The sequence below is a fragment of the Acartia tonsa genome, chromosome 2 (genome assembly GCF_053477335.1).
Source record: "Acartia tonsa isolate MP-2025a chromosome 2, ASM5347733v1, whole genome shotgun sequence".
Taxonomy (NCBI): domain Eukaryota; kingdom Metazoa; phylum Arthropoda; class Copepoda; order Calanoida; family Acartiidae; genus Acartia; species Acartia tonsa.
This window is the reverse complement of record NC_137261.1, coordinates 39,823,026-39,842,008: the sequence shown is the minus strand read 5'-3', so window position 1 is coordinate 39,842,008 and position 18,983 is coordinate 39,823,026. Positions and strand designations below refer to the sequence as shown.

The window sequence follows — 18,983 nt, the reverse complement described above, 5'->3', positions numbered from 1 at the left end:
TCATTTATACATAAAATTTGCAAATTAATCTTACAGCAAAATAGTTTACTCAACATCAATTTTAATTTTGAATGTTTTTGCACTTATATAATTCTTTCAACGCTAATAAGATTTAGTTATCAGTGGTTAAAATACCCAATTTGTATATATTATTATTATTATATTTTTGTTTCCCTTCCTACTCTAGCTTTCCCTTGGTCATTCTAGGACTGTCCATCTGTGGTAAGTTAAATAGGAACCAACATATGGTTAAGTTCTACGATAAATAATTAGGGGAATACTATCTTTCTTTTATACTATTAAATATATTCGGTCTTTCAAATAAAGTGCCTATTCAGTGCTGATAACCTGGCCTCTCCCCTTTTTTTTACATATTTATTGAATATAAGTGTTTTTTTTATTGTATAAGCCCTGCAGGGCCTATTCCTGTACCCTGTAAGTCTACCCAATAACTAATATAAACCTAACCTTACTTAAAATAATGAACAAACAAAAAACTAACACTCCTTAATTTGAATTTATTTTCAAAATAAGGGGGGGGGGTAGGTTCAGTACTTTACAAGAAAGCTTCAAACCTCCTATTATTTTTAAAGATCTTAACCCTATAGCTGTTCAAATGAAATGCCATTTTAAAAATTATATGCTTAGCGTTTTTTTTTATACATAGCTATAGCATAAGTTAATATTTTAATGTTATGTTTAGTATTTTGTTGTATTGTATTGTGTAGTAAAGCACTCCATAAAGACCTATAGAATATACTTATTTTTAACTAATCTTTAATTAGGTAGATAGATATATTATTTTATTGCTAAACTCTCAAACGATTATAATTGAGAATGTTTGAATAAAGCGAAATTATTCTAATGAAAAGTTTGTTCTTGTTGTGTAGTATAGCTCTAGCCGCGCGTTTTTTTGAGTGTTACTTAATTGATTAAAATATAACAAGAAAATTTTGTTCTTACCAGAGAGAAATCCTTTTGTACAAACAACAGAACGCCTGTCTTTTATATGTGTATAATGTAGCGTATGAAGTTTTTGTTTAACTATTTTTGGGAAACCTTCCAAGAGTAATAGCCCCCCCAGAAAAATTTACATCACCCTCAGCCAAAAAAATTAAATGGTTGTTCGACATCTCCCCCTATTCTATGCCTCTTGGGGCGTAAACGCTTTTTAGTTTGATATGTCCGTCTGAAACGTTTTTGGGGAAAAGTATTTTCTCAGCTCCTTTTCAAGATAGACGCATGAAATTTTCATCCTAGATTTTTAAGTTTTCATGATTTTCACAACTATTCTAGATAGACGGCTGAAAGATTCAGAGATCAAATAAGTTCAAATTCTGAATACTTCTATCATTGAGATTTGCTTATTGATTGGGGTGCTAGATCGATTCCTAGTTTTTAAGTGTTCAATGTTTTATTCAACTCGTAGTCCAGATAGACGGCTGAAATTTTACATATTTTCACAAAGGTTTCTTTAAGATTTTCATATTTGTCATGTTGCTAGATCGATTCCTAGATTTTCACATAATAAATCATAAAAGGTTTCGTGATTCATTTTATTTTGATGTTTAATTTGTATTACACTGCTTTATAGTTCATTTTTTCCCTATGTCCATCCATATTTTTAGGTTTCGCTACTTATGGATGTTGTCATCCTTGTTATTTATTCATTATCAAAGTACTTGGATTTTAGTGCAGAATTTAATTATTTTTTTTTCAGAAAATAATATTAATTAATTTCTTGTTTCAACCATTCATGGTGTTTATATTTCTTTTGAAAAATTCGTTTTAATCAGATTCCTTTAATACTATACTATTTTGATTACATTTGTAGAATTGATTTTCATTTTTAACATACAATTTTTTAAGAATAAAAGGGGGGGGGGGTTAATGCAACCATCTCGTAATCAGTGAGCAAATGGCACTTAGAATTTGAATTTCCATCTATAATTTTGCATGAGTAATCCTTGGTAGATCTATTTTCCCTAAATCGAACAAAAAGTTGAAAAAGTAACGGCTGGCGGCTCATCTGTTTTGCCATTTGTTTGATATCTATATTGCAAATTAGTCACGAAACCTCTCTCAACATAATACTCTTTTCTACTCCAAAACGCTATCAAACGGTTCTAGACGGTAGCTGTTGGTACTAGAAGTTTTAAAATTGGTTATTGCTATCATTTAACATGAATTAAACCAAAAATATGTTTTAAAAAGTTTATTCCTACGTAATTGATGATGGATTTACCCTGAAAATAGGCAAAAAACGGCTGAACGGCTTAGCCGCTAGCCGTTAATTTTCCAATTTTTTCTTCGATTTAGGGAAAATAGACCTACCAAGGATTACTCATGCAAAAGTTCAGATCGAAATTCGAATTCTAAGTGTCATTTGCTCACTGATTACGAGATGGTTGCATTAACCCCCCCCCCCCCTTAGTTTGAAGGGAGTAATATTTCTTTAGTTGCGAAGGGTGGTACCAGAGATGGCATAAAAAAACAAGTGGTTTTAATCAAGTGGTTTAAACAAAAAAAAAGCTTTAAAAAACCAAAAAAAACAAGGTGGGATGGTTTAAATGTTTTTTTTTAATATTTATGTAAAGGCCTATCTTTCCAGTTATATTTTTTCATAACGTAAATAATACAGTAAATAACTGTCAGTCAGGGTTGTCAAATCGGGCGGGCACTTTTGGGCGGGCGGTTTTGGGCTGCCATTTTTCGGGTCCTTTTGGGCAGATTTCGGCACCTCCCGTTTCGGGGGTGAGAAAAAGGGGGAGGGGGCAGGCCTATAATTTGGATATTATTTTAAAAAACCAAAAAAAACCTGTTTTTTATCCAAAAAAAAAAAAAACCTGGTTTAAACCAAAAAAACCAAACTGGTTTGATCTTTTTTAAAAAAACCTGTTTTTTTTCCATCTCTGTGTGGTACCCTCCCCAAAGTAGTTTAAACCTTCCCAGGACCTATGAACAACTACGTTGTAAAGGAGAACCATTTCGTTTTAGCCAGAGTTCCGGAGCCGGGAGCAGCAACATTTTTGGTGGAGCCTGATCCGGAGCCGTATTTTTCGTTAAAAACGGCTCCGGCTCCAGATTAGCCAAAAAGTGATTTTTTAAAGTAATAATATAATTTGGCTACGGTTTATTTCCATATAATAAACTGAAAAACTATTGTTACTTAACAAATAGACACACATCCTTCTACTTTTATATAGCTTTAATCAAATAAAAGCAAAATATTTTATATTATTTATTTTATTTTATCAATTTCAATAATGAACAAAAGTTGATATATTAATTTTAAGGTAGGAGCCGGAGCCGCATCAAAATTAAACGGCTCCGACACCCTGGTTTTAGCGGTTAGTGAGATTCTACGGTACACAAAAACATATACTGTTATTTTTATATAAGGATTAAGGATATACTCAACTGCAAAAATGAGCTTTCTATCGTAAATAGAAGCCAAAAACAATATTTTTGTATTACAAATAAACAAAATAATATAAAGCTTTCATGCTCATTTGCAAGATTCCATACCTTTAATAGCAGCCTATAAAATCATAAACTAAAAGCCGTAATGGCGTGCGACAAAGTGTGATAGGATAGGAGCTTTGCTTCTTGATGTCATAATGAATGGGATATTTTAATTATTTACGTCAAATATAATACCTATTGATTTCCGCAGTTTATAAAAGGTTCAAGATTTAGTATTATAAATATGCACAAAACAGCATGGATGTTATGAAGATGTGGGTAGAATTACACAAGAAACTTCATACTTTATCCTAATAGTACACACACACACATGCAGCCTAGTTATTTCGTATTATAAAAAAATATAAGATATGTATTGTTGAATAAATATCCGTTTAGATTTTTCTGTTTTAGATGTAAATGTTAAATTATTAGATCTTTTTTTTCAGTATTGCTTAGATATTATTTTACTAAATTTTTATATTTGGATAAAATGTCAGAAAGGCCAAAGTTGCAATGTAAATGTTGTAAAATATTGTTTATATAAACAAGTATAAGTAAATAAAGTAGAAAATAGCAAAGATGCAATAAAAAAGTAATAAACAGTATTTACTTTACACCATTACTTTTGATTTTGAAATCTTATGTAAAAGTAAGGTTCATAATCATTTAAGAATAGTCAATATTTTATAAGTTTTAGGTACTAGAGATAGTAAAAATTGCCTGGTATCTTAAAGACTCTTTATTTTTATCTTAGTAAATTCTTGGATCTACTGCAGTTCACTGTAGGTAAAATGTTTCTGGTAAGGATTATCTCCAAAAATATATGAATGATTATTAGCCGTTTCGCTGTTAGCGGCCAAACGGCTTAACGTACATGTTATGCCCGCACATCGTAATGAGTAGCATAAAAAGGCCAATATATAATCTGGAAAATGCAATATCCAATGATGCACAGGAAAAGGTTATCTGAAGAAAACATGCGTAAATAAGTCTTTTTCGCGCATATATGTGCGCTGCGAGATAACTCTAAACTGAAACAGTGGCTATCTATAATACAAAGTAGAACGATGTCTGTCTGTCTGTCTGTCCGTCTGTCCGTCTGTCTGTCCGTCTGAAGCTTAAGATCTCAGTAACCACTGAACCGATTGGGCTCTACTCTTCAGGGAATATACCTACTCGTCCTGTGATGGTTTTAAGCTATTTTCTTGGGGGATGGGAAACCCCCAACCCCCCCCCCCCCCAAAAAAAAAATAAAAAATAACCCCCCCCAAAATTTTTTTTTTTACTTTTTCTTTTTAAATCTAAAATATGAAAAATTAGGTTGATCAAACCTCTTAGGGCAAAGCCCCTAGAGGCTAGGGGCGAAGCCGCTAGTTCCAGATAATTAGTAGGCCTCTTTGTCGGTTAAAATTTTGGGTGAACATAATATATACTTTCAGTACATTTTACCGTGAACTGCAGTAGATCTAAGAATTTAATGAGATGAAAGTAAATAGTGTAATATGCGAATCCTTGAACATCCTTGTTTTGAAAAATACTTATGTATATTAATCTTTATATTTTAGAAAACAACAACGATCTGTTTGCAGCTGCGCCCAAACCTTTTAATAATAAATCAGGTAGATGCAATTACTTATTAAAATCAAAGCTTTCCATACTTTGGATTTGTACGTAAATACGTCCATCCGTACGTAATATTTAGCTTTTTTCGTTAATTTAGGCATGTTAGATTATCTTATCGATTTCAATCTTTGGATGATGATTCCTGTAATAGGTACGATTTAGGTACAATGTTTTAAGCGAATCAGCTTTAATGTAAAAAATGTAAGTATGCCCTTAAAACAAAATTCTGTATTTATGCAATTATGCAACAAGTTTAAGTGCAATTTTGTTTATACCTTTGAATTAATATTATGCTTATTACGGTTTGTAAGAACATTAATTTGGATTAGATTTTTTATCAGTAAAATCCTGGGATGGAGGGTAAATTGGACTGTAAATTAAACCGTTTCCAATAGTTTTTAAATAAGTTTGGCTGAAAAACTTTGGGTACTTTTATTAAATCCTGATTGGTTGGTTTAAACTAGCTGTGTGTAAACCTTTAAACCATTAATTTTAATCTACAATAGGGGTTATTTTGTGTATCATCATTGGGTATATACAGGACACATCTCTTAATCGTTAATTGTCTTATCCCTTTAGATCCCTGGTAATATGATAATTTTTCAAAAATGTTTTAGGAAATCCTTGGAACAATGTTCCCGTGTTCACTCAGAACATGACCCCGGCTCCAAATCCACATAATCCTTTCCTCTGAACTTAGATATCAAAACAGAGAATACAGTTATACACCCCTGTCATACGCCATCATCCATTTTATTTTATATTTATACGGCTAATGCTTTTATTTTTGAATGGTTTAACAATTTTTAAAGGAACAGGGACTTGTATTAAAAAACAGTAGAACAAGGCTTACTAAAAATAAATTATTTCATAGTAAATAAATTTTGAAATGGTGTCTTTTTTTTTGTTTGTCTTGTTCTTTTCAATATTTTTTCCTACAGTTGGTTGATTCACTCTTAATATTGTAGGATTTGATTTTTACATTTGATTTAACTTGAAAGTTTAAATAGATCCAAATATACAATTAAGAGTTATAATATATTTTTAAGAACAATAATCATATTTACATATTTAATATTTATTAAGCGTTATCCAATCATTGAAGATTGTACATTTATTTCACTCATAATCACTATACATTAAATGCTTTATTCGTTTTATTGCTATTTTACCTAAGAGAAAAGTTGGAAATTAAATTGCAAAATAGATTGAGTTATGTTATCAAAAAAAATCATATACAATTTTCCAAGTAAAAGTTTTTATTCCTTCTTTGAATTCCTAAATACATAATGTTGTTTTAGATCTGATTATAAAATTGACAGAACTTATTTTTAAAGATTAAATAAATCAATGTTAATAAATACTAATGGAAAACTTTAATTACTTCATTATAATAAAAAACTAAAGGCTTTAATAATTAAACTAAAATAAACAAATGCTGGAATTTACTGTAATAGTTTGATCAAATAGATGTTTATTTTTATAGAATTATCGACAAAATCTTTAAAATGTAAGAGGATTCAATTCTTTTATTAGAAATATCATATTCGTGTAATTATCTAATTATATTTATGTATCTTATTAATTGAATTAGTGATAAAACTGTGTATCTATTCATTTAATTATTTGATTTATTCTCCTAGATGTTTTTTGGTAGGTTAAATAAAACCCACCCTTCCATCAATCATTAGATATTTTCGCTTATATTTGACTTTGTACATTGGTATGCTTGTTTGTAGCAGGTAAATTTGTTGTGTGTTTTAGTTTGCATCATTATCTAGCTAGACTCATAGTAGAATATATTACATAGGCCTTGCTTCAGGGGTGTATATTCTGCATGGTTGACCCTGCTACAGGGGGAGGGAGGAATAAAGAAAAGGTGGTTGGGGGAAAAAATGTAAAAATTAAGATAACTGAAAATATCCTTGGTAAAAAAAACTAGGAATATGGGGGAGGGGGGATAATTTGAATTTGTAAAATAGAGTCCTAAAAGTATTTTTCCATTTTTCCCCCTTTCTTGCTGGAAAAAAAACTAGGAGGGGGGGGGGGAAAGTAGCTGGGGAAAAAATGAATCTTGTGCAGAATATACACCCCTGACTTGCTTCTTTCTTTATCTAGATGTTTTTATAAGAATAATATCAATTTTAACTTTTTAGTTTTATTCCATTTTAATAGATAAAAATCATTAATTCATCTAAAATTTTTAAGTCTTTATTACTCTCTTAATTTAAAGTCAGATTTTTAATGTGATATATACTTAAATATATAGATTTCGTTATCAGTTTCTTTTTTTTCAAAGCTTTTCTTTCTTGAGAAAATTTTCCACATTGGATAAAATGTTACCTATATATTTTTATTTTGAGTTTCCAAAAACGTCCATTTGTTATACTTAATCATAAGGTTGTAATTAGAAAAATAATTCATTGTAATTTTTAAAAGTTTAGTTTTATTTGGTGGATAAGAGATTAAATTTTCCTTTCGATTGATTGTTTTAAGTTTAACTTTAACAAACCTATTTTCTTTATAATTTCTAATTATGAAATTACAGTTAGGTTGTTGAAAATAAAACAGTTTTCCAAAATAGTAAACTACCCATTTGTTATTCAAGCCCTAATTAGGTATGTTTTCAGTGAAGATGTAATATTACTATTTTTTCATTCTCTATTTATATAGAGAAAGTTTGAAACCGTAATTGTGTACAACAAGTCGTTGAAAACAGTTTTACTCTTATATACATAAAAATAAGATATTTACAATGAGAAGGAAAAAACTTTCAACATCCTAACTGTATTACGGATTATATAATCTCTGATTAAAAGTTTTCCTCGGTTAAATGACAATCTTTTTCAAAATCGACAAATACACAGATTCAATAGGTGGCTTTTAGTAATGTTATAGATACCTAGGTATAACTTTATTTAAAAATTGCCCCAAACAAAAATTAATGGGATATTCAATATTTTGGACACCCTTTATAACACTTAGATTTGGCGGGAAAATCTGTAATCACTTTGGCCACCATTTTTTTTAGATAAGTGCTCCTTTGTATCTATCTATCTATCTATTCTTCTATACAACTATATCATTGCATCTCACATTATTAATAAATATATTCAAATTTAATTTATCTTATTCTATACTTAGCTATCATTAGTATTTTTTTTAATGGAATATAATGGGGTGTGGCCTCCGATTTGTCTACATTTTTAACCTAAAAACATTAATAACTTAATGATATTTTTTAATGTAACAAATTAAGTGCCGTACCTCACTTCTAGGTGCCCACAAAGTGTTTGTCGAGCACCGAACCCCCCAGTCCCTTTTTTTTAAAAAAAGGTAAAATAAAATCTAGAATGGGTGGAAGTTTTTTTATACAAAATTAAGGGGAGAAGGGGGTTTCATGCTCAACAAGGCTTTGAGGGGAATAGCCCAAATCAATCCGTATAACATTGGAAAGACAACCTAGGATTATGTCAAACTATATTTAATTTCTTCTTATGATTTAGTCCAAACTTATTGTCATTGCACATAGGCTTATTATTAGTTTATCATATTAAATATTTCAGATGAATAAAATGTACTAATATGTTTTGTTATAGAGCAGTTAAAGAAGGTAAGATTGAAATGGACTAAAGAAACATCGGTGTTTCTCTTTTAGTGCATAGCGCAGACCCTTGCCACCCTTCCCTTATTTTTGTAATAAATTGAATATAAGGATTTAAGGAAGGTTTAGGTTCTTTTATGATTATTCCTCCATTTCTCTAGATTTGTTAAGCCAGTCTCAAGTACACCTTGTTTTCTCATTGACCCTTATTTTTATGTCTTATTGAAAAAACACAGTTTTCACTTTTTCCACAAATTGATTTAAAAAAATAGTGCTGTCTCGTCATTTATTTGTCCATTGGGACATCTAAATTGATGGTCTCTGTAAACTCTGAGCATAATTATCCTATAATATAAAGTAATAAGCTTTTATTTGTCTGTAGTGAAGGATCTCGCTAATTGCTGAACAGACGTGGTTCTTCTTTACAGTGAAGCTTCTTATAGGCTCTGAGATGGTTTTAGGCTATTTGATTTTTTAATAATAAGTCTGGGTAGGGTTTTAGGCTATTTTTCTCCCCTTCGAATATAGAGCCTCTAGATGCTAGGGGCGCAGCTGCTAGTAATTAATAAAGGACACCAAGGACGTCCGCCGCCCGTCCAGTACGTCTGTCCGTCCAAGTATGTTAAAAAAAAACTAACATGCATTGGCTATATTAGGGCTAGAAGAAAGGTTCTAATAGTTTTAATTTTTCAAAATAAGTCGTATAAATCTACGGACGTCCACTGCACATCCGTTTGAATGTCCCTTCGAAATAAAATTAAAACTGTAAGTACTTTACAAATCTTAGAACCAATGAGGTTGGTTTATGGCGTCAACGATTGATAGGTGTGCAGCTATTTAACTCTTGCAGGCTCCACTATTATTTAACTTAAGGTGTTTTGTAATGTACTTTTATTTAGATTGACACAATAATGAACACCTTGGATAATCTACCAGAGTTGGTAATATCAGGCATTATAAAGTACTTGGACCACCAGGACAAACAAAATCTAAGGTAGGGTACATGTGCTTATTATTAAATCTATAATTCATAAATATAACAATTGCAATATGGTGCCGTTAAGGATTAAGATTTGTTAAAAATCATCGTAAAATTGCCTTTAGATTATTGTTTTATGAATTGTTGTTGAACTACTATCAAACGTTTTGTTGAGTTTAGACTGTTATATAACTAAAAATTTATTACCATCCCTATAAATATAGTTTTTGTTTGAGCAATTGATGATCTATAGCGCCAAATTCATTTTTTTCTTTGAATGTGATTAAACTTGAACTAGCTAAGGCTTGATATAACTGCTGGAAGTTGCTTAAAATCACTTGATCTTGTTCGTTTACCTATAGTCTTTTAGTAACGGAAAATTATAATTAAGTTTAAGATTTCTATTTTGCTTCTTTTTTTGCCATGTGTATTGTGTATGCACACTGTAATAATAATCAAGAGAAGTTTGTTGGAGTCTGTATAATCACATCAGCTACCTAGAACAACATTTTCAGGAATATAAATTACTTATTTATTTTTACTAGAGGACTTGGTAAAACAATCAATTAGTTTTCGTCAATTTTAATCCCATATCAAGATCAAAAAGGGCATGTTATCAACATAATACTTTGTTTTGTAAATACGTTAGCGGATACGCCCATACTGGCCTTTAGAAGGAAGTGGTAGGGGGGAAGAAGGGGTATTTCTTTGAGGTATATCTTTTCTTTGCCTCAATATAGTTATAAACCTTCCCCGGACCTACTAAAAAATTTATAAAGGAGAATCATATCGGTTTAAAGGTCACACAATATGTTATTTTTTTGTGAGGATGCGTGTGCCTACAAGTTTTGCTAAAGGAGTGTGGGACTCCAGTCCAAAAAAATCTAAACAAGTTATAAAACTGCATTTAGAACCATCAAAATAAGTCTAATTTCATATAATTCTCCAGGAATGGACTTTTGATCCTGGCCTCTGTGATTGGACAAGTGATCCAACAAATAAACAACTGGATATTCCACAATTTATTATCAACTCAGATAAATATTTTCATATTCAAGTTGGCTGTCATCACCAGGAATGGGAATTTAATTAATCTTCCACACGCCTATCCTTGCTAAAAAAAATGCAGTTTTAATCCATTTGTTTCTTAGAAGCGAAGCGTTAATTATTGATGATTTATCTGTCTGTCAATAAGAGGGGGGGAAGTTTTGACACATTTGCGGAAACAGTGAATATAGGCTTTATCTTTGGTCTAAGAGGATAGGTTATTAGGGATAAAATCATTCTCATATGATAAATTTTCCCAAGTTTTAAGATTTTTTGGATAAGCCTATACGTTCAGGATCTGCAGGTCTCCAGGTGGTATCTGGACAGGTAAAAATAAAAAAAAAAAATTTTTGTTGAAGAATTAGAGTTCAACTTATAAAAGAAAATATGCATCTTTTATCTTTAGATATGGAAATATCATTCAAAAATACGCATATTTTGTTTTATAAGTTGACCTCTAACTCTTTAAAAAAAAATTTCATTTTTGCCTGTCTGGAGACCACCTGGAGGCCTGCAGCCCCTGAACCTGGAAGACTGCAGCTCCTGAACCTGGAGACCTAACCAAAAAAGCTTAAAACTTGGGAAAATTTATCATATGAGAATGATTTTATCCCTAATAACCTATCCTCTCAGTCCAAAGAAAAAGCCTATACTCACTGTTAACGCAAATGTGTCAAAACTTCCCCCCCTCTTGGTAGGTCTGCTTGTAAAGGGGACTATGTAGTATGTAGTATGTACTTATGAGAGCAATTTTGCGATTTTCATCTTTTGATTATAAATATCTTTTCTGATTGTCGCATAACTTCGAACTTTATGAAATAACTTTATGAAGTTTTGTTTTATGATTATTATCATCCTTGTTTTTTTAATCTTATTATTTCCCTTATCCCTGACTAGAAGAATGATGTAAGTTGCTCTATTACAGAACCTTATGCCTGGTTGATAGATAAATTTGCTACAAGAATAAAAAGCATCACTTTCTATCCATATTTTCAAAAGGAGATCCTAAATTACTTAGAAAACAGGAATGATATAAAGCATTGTGTTATTTATAGCCACCTTTCAATCCAATTAATTTTAATAAGATATGCAACTTTTTCAATAATACAAAATTAGCAACAGAAATAAATTCGACATTTCGATTCGTTTTATTTATGTTCTTGTATTGTGTTATTGGTTTTTACGTCAGATCCTTAAGAATAATTCTTTTATAAAAGTAACAGGATGTCTTTACAGTAAAGCTCCATCCTTTCTGGAAAAAAACCTCTTACCTATTTTATTAGGACAATTGAAACCTAAAATTGAAAGTATTCTGTTTGTGCCAATTCTTCAAGAGCCCTTTAGTGGCTTAGCCGCTAGTAATAAATATTTATTGGAATATCATAAGAATAATACTATAATGCTTTTATACTATAATCAGACAACCTGAATGGTTGAACCTAAAAGAACTTAAAATAGGTAGTGTTATATATTTTTTATTTTGTTTTTGTTAATTGAAAAAAGATTGGTAATTTAAGTTGATTTTTTCAAGAATTTTGGGGGAAAACACATCATATTAAAGACCCCCAAATATGACCCTGTCGATATTGGAGGATTATTAACTAACTTTGTTTACAGGGAAATATGAAGATGATACTGTATACTATACAGTGTATAGCCTGTCAATATTGGAGGATTATTAACTTTACAGGGAAATATGGAGAAGATGAGACTAAAAACCCTGTCAATATTGGAGGATTATTAACTAACTTTGTTTACAGGGAAATATGAAGATGAGACTATACCTTGTCAATATTGGAGGATTATTAACCAACTTTGTTTACAGGGAAATATGGAGAGGATGAGACTATATACCCTGTCAATATTGGAGGATTATTAACTAACTTTGTATACAGGGAAATATGAAGATGAGACTATATACCCTGTCAATATTGGAGGAGGATTAACCAACTTTGTTTACAGGGAAATATGAAGATGAGACTATACCTTGTCAATATTGGAGGATTATTAACTAACTTTGTTTACAGGGAAATATGGAGAGGATGAGACTATATACCCTGTCAATATTAGAGGATTATTAACTCACTGCCAACCTAGCAATATCAGCTTGGCCAATAACAGGTACAAATGTGGGAGATTGCCCCACTGAATTTTTGTTCAAAAATTATAATATTGGGGAGCTGGGTTTTCGGTGTTTCAAAAATAGCTTTAAATTACGATAAGACAAGGTAGTTAGGTAGTTTTATTGAATTATGTTTTTTTATTTTTAGCATAATCTGCTCTGATGGAGAAAGCTTGAACAATTTAAAAACTTTATCTTGTTACAATTGTCTGGGCGTTGCAAATATATTAAAGGTTTACTATTTGATTTTGGACATTTTATTTTTATTCTTAAACAAAACTACCTAAAAAAGAAAAGAAATAAAAAAGCATAAATTTTTCTTTATACTTGTTAAAAACTAGCGGCCTCTAGGGAAGTCGACATCCCTACCCCCCTTTTTAAAGGGGGGAGGCGGATGTGCCACTTTTTGAAACCAAAACTAAAAGTCAAAGGAACTCAACTAAAAAAAGAGTTACAGGTCTGAGATTTTGCATGGCAGTTGCTTTATAGAGGTACAATATGGAACTGTGAAGAAACGGCGGCGCATCCGCCGAAAACCGCCGAGAAATTGCAAAAAAAATTCGGCGGGAAACGGCGGTTTTCGGCGGTTGCGCCGCCGTTTCTTCAAGTTCCATATTGTACCTCTATAAAGCAACTGTCATGCACAATCTCAGACCTGTAACTCTTTTTTTAGTTGAGTTCCTTTGTTGACTTTTAGTTTTGGTTTCAAAAAGTGGCACATCCGCCTCCCCCCTTTGTATTTTGTACAGAAACTAAATTGTTTTTGGTGTAGGGTCTTTTATTCTTTGGTCCATTTCTCTTGGGAGGGTGTTGACACCCTCCCTCCTATGACCTATGAAAAGCCACATTATAAAGGAGAACCATATCGGTATACAGTATAAAGAGACAGATAGACACCCTGTTACTTTTATATAAGGATAACAAAAACTATTATTCCATTTGAGAATAAGAACTCAAAATCATATGGTTCCATGTAAGAACTGTACTTCTGGTAATCTTGAATGTGTCAAGTTAAATTATGTCGAAGATGTTGGCTCATTCCAAAGTTTTAACAGATTTAGGTTTGTCAATCATAAATAAGTTATTATTAATGTTTTCATTGTTTTTTGGGGTTCATATTTAAAATACAAAATTGCCTATGTATATATCGGGGGATTGGGGGTGTATTAGAAGGGGGTAGGGAATGAAACAAAATAGCCTAAAAAATTTTAGACTTAAATCTAAAAATAAAAATGCTTAAAACCATCTTAAGACATATTTGAAGCTTCTTTTAAAGGAGAACCTAATCGGTTCAGTATTTATTTAAAAAATACAACTTGCTACTTATATCATAGGCTAGCATCTTAAAAATATTGCATACTTCATAATCCTAATTTTGTTAAGCCAAAATAAATGATGTTTTATTTGATTGACAAATTATTAAAAGTGAAGTTTTTACAAATGTGAAGAGACTGAGTATTCACAACTGTAAACTAGACATAGCAAATGTTCTACTTTATTGTCACAGGAATGTGAGTTTATGCTTTTTTGTAATAAAATGCAAAAATATCTTTAAAACCTATTAGGTACAAAGTCTTACTCATGAGTTTTATCCTGATAATAAAGTAACAGCATCTGTATTTGTGTGTCTGTGTGTTCCGAAGGATCTCACTAACCACTGAACCGATATGTTTCTCTTTTTCAGTGTTGTTTCCCATGGGTCCTGGGAAGGTTTACAACTTTTTTGGTAGGGTACCACAATCCTACCAAGGAAAAATCGCCCCTAGAAAATTACCTCCCCCTCCCCCCAAAAAAAAAACATTTTAAAAATACAATTGGGGGAGGGGTTTCAAGGAACTCTTAGCCCTTAGTGTTATATAAAGCATAAAAAAACTAAACTCACATAAATATTTTTTCAGTAAATTGCAAAGTCTTGAGTTTGCAAATGATGAGTTATGCAACCTGCAAACTTTAAAATGTAACTTCCCAAAATTAAAATGATTAAATGTTATGATACAAATAAAAAACTTGTAGAAAGTGGAGGGCTATGTAATATTATTGCTCATAGCTGGCACAATTTAAAAGTTCTTCATATAACTAGTGAAAGTGTAATTAACTTTGCTGCTCTTAAAGACCAACCATTCTGCATTAGGTACAGATAAAATTGGAATATTAACAAAAGTCGTTATAAATTCTCAATATTAAAAGCGTAACTTTTGTTTTCTTTGACTTTGCTATTTGCAAATACTATAATTTATTTTAAGAATTACCTACATCTAAAAGATTCCAGGAATGAAGGGGACAATAAGCTGTTTATTACACTAGTCCCCAAAGTTTTTATAATGTTTTTTTATTTGTTTGCTTAACGACTTTCGGGACTATTATTGAATTTTGATTGGTTGATTCATTAAGTTGAGGGTTTTAAACGTTTTAACTACAAATTGTAATGTACAAAAGGGGTAATTTTGTGTATCGTCATTGGAGATACACAATCAATAAATCGGCCAATGTCTTATCTCTTATGATCCCTGAAAAGTTTTTCTTAAAAATAAACTTAGCCAAATATCTGTAAAATTGTAGAGAACTAATGCTGTGTGCAAGTGGATTTGGAGATGGTTTCATAAATATTCATCAGGTGTAACATCAACATTTTACGCTTGATAGCAAATTGGAAAATAGTTTAAGTATGTTAAAAGTTAGTTTATCGCATCATGTAATATATGCACTGGCAGCTTTCCGTGGATATAAAAATGTACAAATATAAGATTAAAACCAGTTTTGTTAGACCCGAGATGCCGAAGGCACGGGCATAGAAGTGTCCCGAATGGAAATTAACCCCTGGGGATAAGGATAAACAGGGGCTTAAAATATGTGCTTCTTTATACTTCAAAAGTGATATAATCAGAAAAACTTACCTAATAAGGGAGTTTGCCAATTTTTAACCTCTTTGCAATTTTTTTCCTGTAATTTAATAAACTTGTAAATGAAAAAATAAAATAAAAAAAATAAAAGACTTTAAATCATAATTAGAAAGGGAAATGGTAATAAATACCTAATCCCTTACATGTCACGATTTATTAAAAAATGTTAATGTTTTTAGATTATCAACAACTGTACAGAACTTGTGCATCTTTCAATCAGTGGAATTCTCAATAAAATAAGTCACGTTAAGCCTAATATAAATGTGAAAATATTGGAACTTCATAATTGTCAGCTTGATACAGGTGCTGGCCTTCTTAAAGCTTTCAGCTCAACCTTAAAAATTCTTGATTTGGATAAAGTTGAGTTTGAATTGTACCAGCTTACTGAATGGTCACATTTATTCCCCAAAATTACAAAGGTAAAATTTAATATGAAAATTAGGTAATAAGAAAAAATATGAAGATATATAGAAATAATTAAAATTAAGAGGAACTTGTAGAGTATATTTTTAGTAATTTTAAACAAATATTATAACTACACGTATATAAAAGGTCTGTAATTATGATTGATTATTATTAGGTATCTCAATTATTACGCCTGGTTTTCTTTCAAGGTTATGGATTATTTAATTTAGGTGAACTTCAAGCAGTTAGAACCAATCTCAGACTGTCTGGAGGATCAGGTTTGCCAGCTTTTACCTGCTACTGCAAATATTGAAATAGAAAATGGATTCTATTGGCACCATTATTATATCATGCTTCAAGTTTTTTAATTAACACAGACCTGGGTTTTATAAACCGTTTTAATTCTAGTTAAATTCTTATTCTATTTGGTTAAATGCCGCCATCTGGATTTTGCTGAGTTGCCAACTTTAAATCAAATAAAAATATTTTTTCATTAAGTAATAAAAAAGAAAATAAGATTTGTACCTTTCATGTCTTTAAATGACAGGATCTTTAAATACTAGCGGATACGCCCCTAGAGGCCTCTAGGGACACGTAAAATTGTTTTTTTTTCAATCTCCCACAAAATAGTTAATAAGTTATTTACCTTCCCGGGACCTATAAGAATTAACCCTGTTAAGGAGAACCCGATCGTTTCAGCGGTCAGCGAGATCTTTCGGTACAAACAGACAGACAGACAGACAAACACACATCCTATTACTTTATTATAAAGATCACTCGTTAGATTTAATAGAAGGTTTAAAAATTAGAAAAGTATTAGAAAAATGTACTTGTTTTGATTTTTAGTTGGCAACTTGATGAAAGATGCATTGAGCTTGAATGATATATATAATCAAGAATTTAGTAGATTGATTTAAACGCTGACTTTTTTTTAATACGTCTTATTCAACCTCTCTCAGATATTAATGTACTATAATATTCAAATTAAAAATTTAAACACTTTATTAATTCAAAACAAAATTATTTAACACATACAAATTAATACAGATTTTGTAAAATTACATATTTTAATACTTCAAGTTTCTTTACTCGTACTATTGGAAATGAGTTTCAGATGTTTCACCTTTTCATTTAAGTCACTTATTGTGTCATCTAGATACTTAATTTTCTCATCCTTTTTCTTCATCATTGCTTCATGCTTAGCTTTGAGTGTTGTTTTTTCCTTTTCAATTTCATCAGTGATATCTTTTGTATTAATTGAAATTTCCTTTACAGTCTTTGAAGCTATTGCCTTACTTAAATCCTGAATTTTGATTTGCCACTCTGAAAGTTCCTTAGGGGCTTGATTTCCTTCCCTTAATTTTTGTGTCCTGTTTTCGTTTGGTTCTGTCAAACTAACATATTCATCTCTTTTGGTTTTCATTTGTTTATCTTTAGTTTTAAATATCTTATCTTTCTCTTGAAACTCCTTCTCATTAGCTTTCCTCAACTTTACAATTTCAGAATTTTGTCTTATTGTTTGTTGATTAATTGCATAAAAGATTTCATTTTGGCATGCCAACTCAAATAACTTGGCATCTATGACACTCTCTCCATCTTTCTTCTCTGCCAATTGTTTCTTCATAATGGACAATGAATGTTTGACATCATCTGCGGCAATTACTTTCATCTTTCTTTTCAGAGGACGTTCTTCCCAGATTTTAGGGTATTTCTTGTAGATATTATTCTTTTCTAATGATTCTTGCGACAGTTCTAGATTCTGGCTTTTGCACATATCTTGGTAGGAAGTTTGCCTGACTTCTTCTCCTTTCTCTAGACAAATTAAGGAATGTGCCAACTGTGTGTCATAAACTCTGTTTAGATTAATTCCATGTTGGAAATACAGGGCCAGGTTGTCATTGTGGGGTGCATGAAGAACCTGTTTTAACAAATGGATTACTTAACTCCAAATATTTAATATTATTTAAGAAAAAGACTATTAAATACAATCCTATTCTTTAAATTTTTTTTCTGAATATTGATTTCTTGTTTATAAACTACTTATTCATTGTTTTCACAGATGATGTAGATAGGCTGAAAAAAATATACATTTCTAAATTCCATTTTTTTTTCAAACCAATTAAAGTAAACCAACTGATTGAGTTTTAGCAATATTAAATATTCCATTCCTTTGTGATTTTGTCAGACTTCAAAAGTTCTGTAAGCAAGCTGTCTTCTGATAACAATTCTTTCTTTTTTAGCACATCAAAGAGATAAATATTTCCTTGCCAAGAGCTTAACTGAACCAGTGTTAACTTTCCGTGGACACCCAGAGCCACACCTTCACAGTCCAGGCCAACAGCAGAATTGTCTTTATCAGCTTCTGCTTCATCAAATATTTCCTTAACATTAATTATATCATCAATTTAAATTAATGTTAAGAGGTATAGTGGCAAAATAAATATGCTAAAAAGATTCAAAATGAAACTGCCACTAAGTAATTATTATTTTCTCATATTTTATCCTTACAGAAAATAAGGAAAAAGACTTGGATTAGCTGAAGGTTAGATTATAGATAATTGAGACAAATGTTTGATTTAATACTTCTCAGCTATTATTTGATTTTTGTTGAACTTGTGAAATTTTATTTTCTATCTTTTATTTAGTTAATCCAAATAATTTACTGTATATTCCCTTGCTTGAGAAAAAAGCCTGTACCTGTATAATTTTGTTGCAGTCCTCCAAATCGGAAACAAGAATTGGATTGTTTTCACCTTCAACAATAACATCTGCACTCATTTTCTTATCTCTTGTTGTTTAATATTTTCTGAAACAAAATACATAAAGTTTTACACA

The 18,983-nt window shown here is 30.9% G+C and overlaps 3 protein-coding genes and 1 long non-coding RNA gene across 5 annotated transcripts in view; 3 read left to right on the top strand and 1 right to left on the bottom strand.

Moving 5' to 3' along the window:
• drongo (Arf GTPase activating protein drongo) overlaps positions 1–5,902 on the top strand; it is a 28,909-nt gene extending 23,007 nt beyond the window's left edge. For both annotated transcript variants that reach the window (XM_080150814.1, XM_080150813.1), the window contains 2 exons: positions 5,034–5,087; positions 5,709–5,902. In XM_080150814.1, the coding sequence (XP_080006940.1) occupies positions 5,034–5,087; positions 5,709–5,785 (131 nt within the window). In that variant the 3' untranslated portion in view covers positions 5,786–5,902. The remainder of the gene's footprint in view (positions 1–5,033; positions 5,088–5,708) is intronic.
• Positions 5,903–7,550: 1,648 nt separating this feature from the next.
• LOC145311830 (uncharacterized) lies at positions 7,551–8,658 on the top strand. The gene is made up of 2 exons (XR_013876801.1): positions 7,551–7,967; positions 8,123–8,658. It is a non-coding gene; the product is annotated as an uncharacterized LOC145311830 (long non-coding RNA).
• LOC145311827 (uncharacterized) lies at positions 8,656–16,576 on the top strand. Its single transcript, XM_080150821.1, has 13 exons — positions 8,656–8,704; positions 9,595–9,689; positions 10,135–10,193; positions 10,628–10,749; positions 11,619–11,746; positions 12,142–12,179; positions 12,749–12,842; positions 12,992–13,076; positions 13,822–13,904; positions 14,270–14,354; positions 15,403–15,457; positions 15,923–16,162; positions 16,379–16,576. The coding sequence occupies exons 2-12, from the start codon at positions 9,607–9,609 to the stop codon at positions 15,976–15,978; spliced, it is 888 nt and encodes a 295-aa protein (XP_080006947.1). The 5' UTR covers positions 8,656–8,704; positions 9,595–9,606; the 3' UTR covers positions 15,979–16,162; positions 16,379–16,576.
• Positions 16,577–17,126: 550 nt separating this feature from the next.
• LOC145311824 (uncharacterized) lies at positions 17,127–18,962 on the bottom strand. Its single transcript, XM_080150817.1, has 3 exons — positions 18,846–18,962; positions 18,319–18,529; positions 17,127–18,068 (listed from the first exon to the last, which is right to left on the bottom strand). Exons 1-3 carry the CDS (start codon positions 18,924–18,926, stop codon positions 17,224–17,226), a joined length of 1,137 nt encoding a protein of 378 aa, XP_080006943.1. The 5' UTR covers positions 18,927–18,962; the 3' UTR covers positions 17,127–17,223.
• Positions 18,963–18,983: the final 21 nt, after the last annotated feature.

Excerpts from the sequence above, each read along its gene's own strand:
- LOC145311827 (XM_080150821.1), top strand. The coding sequence starts at position 9,607 with ATGAACACCTTGGATAATCTACCAGAGTTGGTAATATCAGGCATTATA. Across the intron at positions 12,843-12,991 it reads ATCAGCTTGGCCAATAACAG|CATAATCTGCTCTGATGGAG; the intron begins GTACAAATGTGG and ends TTTTATTTTTAG. Across the intron at positions 15,458-15,922 it reads GTTTCATAAATATTCATCAG|ATTATCAACAACTGTACAGA; the intron begins GTGTAACATCAA and ends TAATGTTTTTAG.
- LOC145311824 (XM_080150817.1), bottom strand. The coding sequence starts at position 18,926 with ATGAGTGCAGATGTTATTGTTGAAGGTGAAAACAATCCAATTCTTGTT. Across the intron at positions 18,530-18,845 it reads ACTGCAACAAAATTATACAG|GAAATATTTGATGAAGCAGA; the intron begins GTACAGGCTTTT and ends ATTAATGTTAAG. Across the intron at positions 18,069-18,318 it reads GAAGTCTGACAAAATCACAA|AGGTTCTTCATGCACCCCAC; the intron begins AGGAATGGAATA and ends ATTTGTTAAAAC.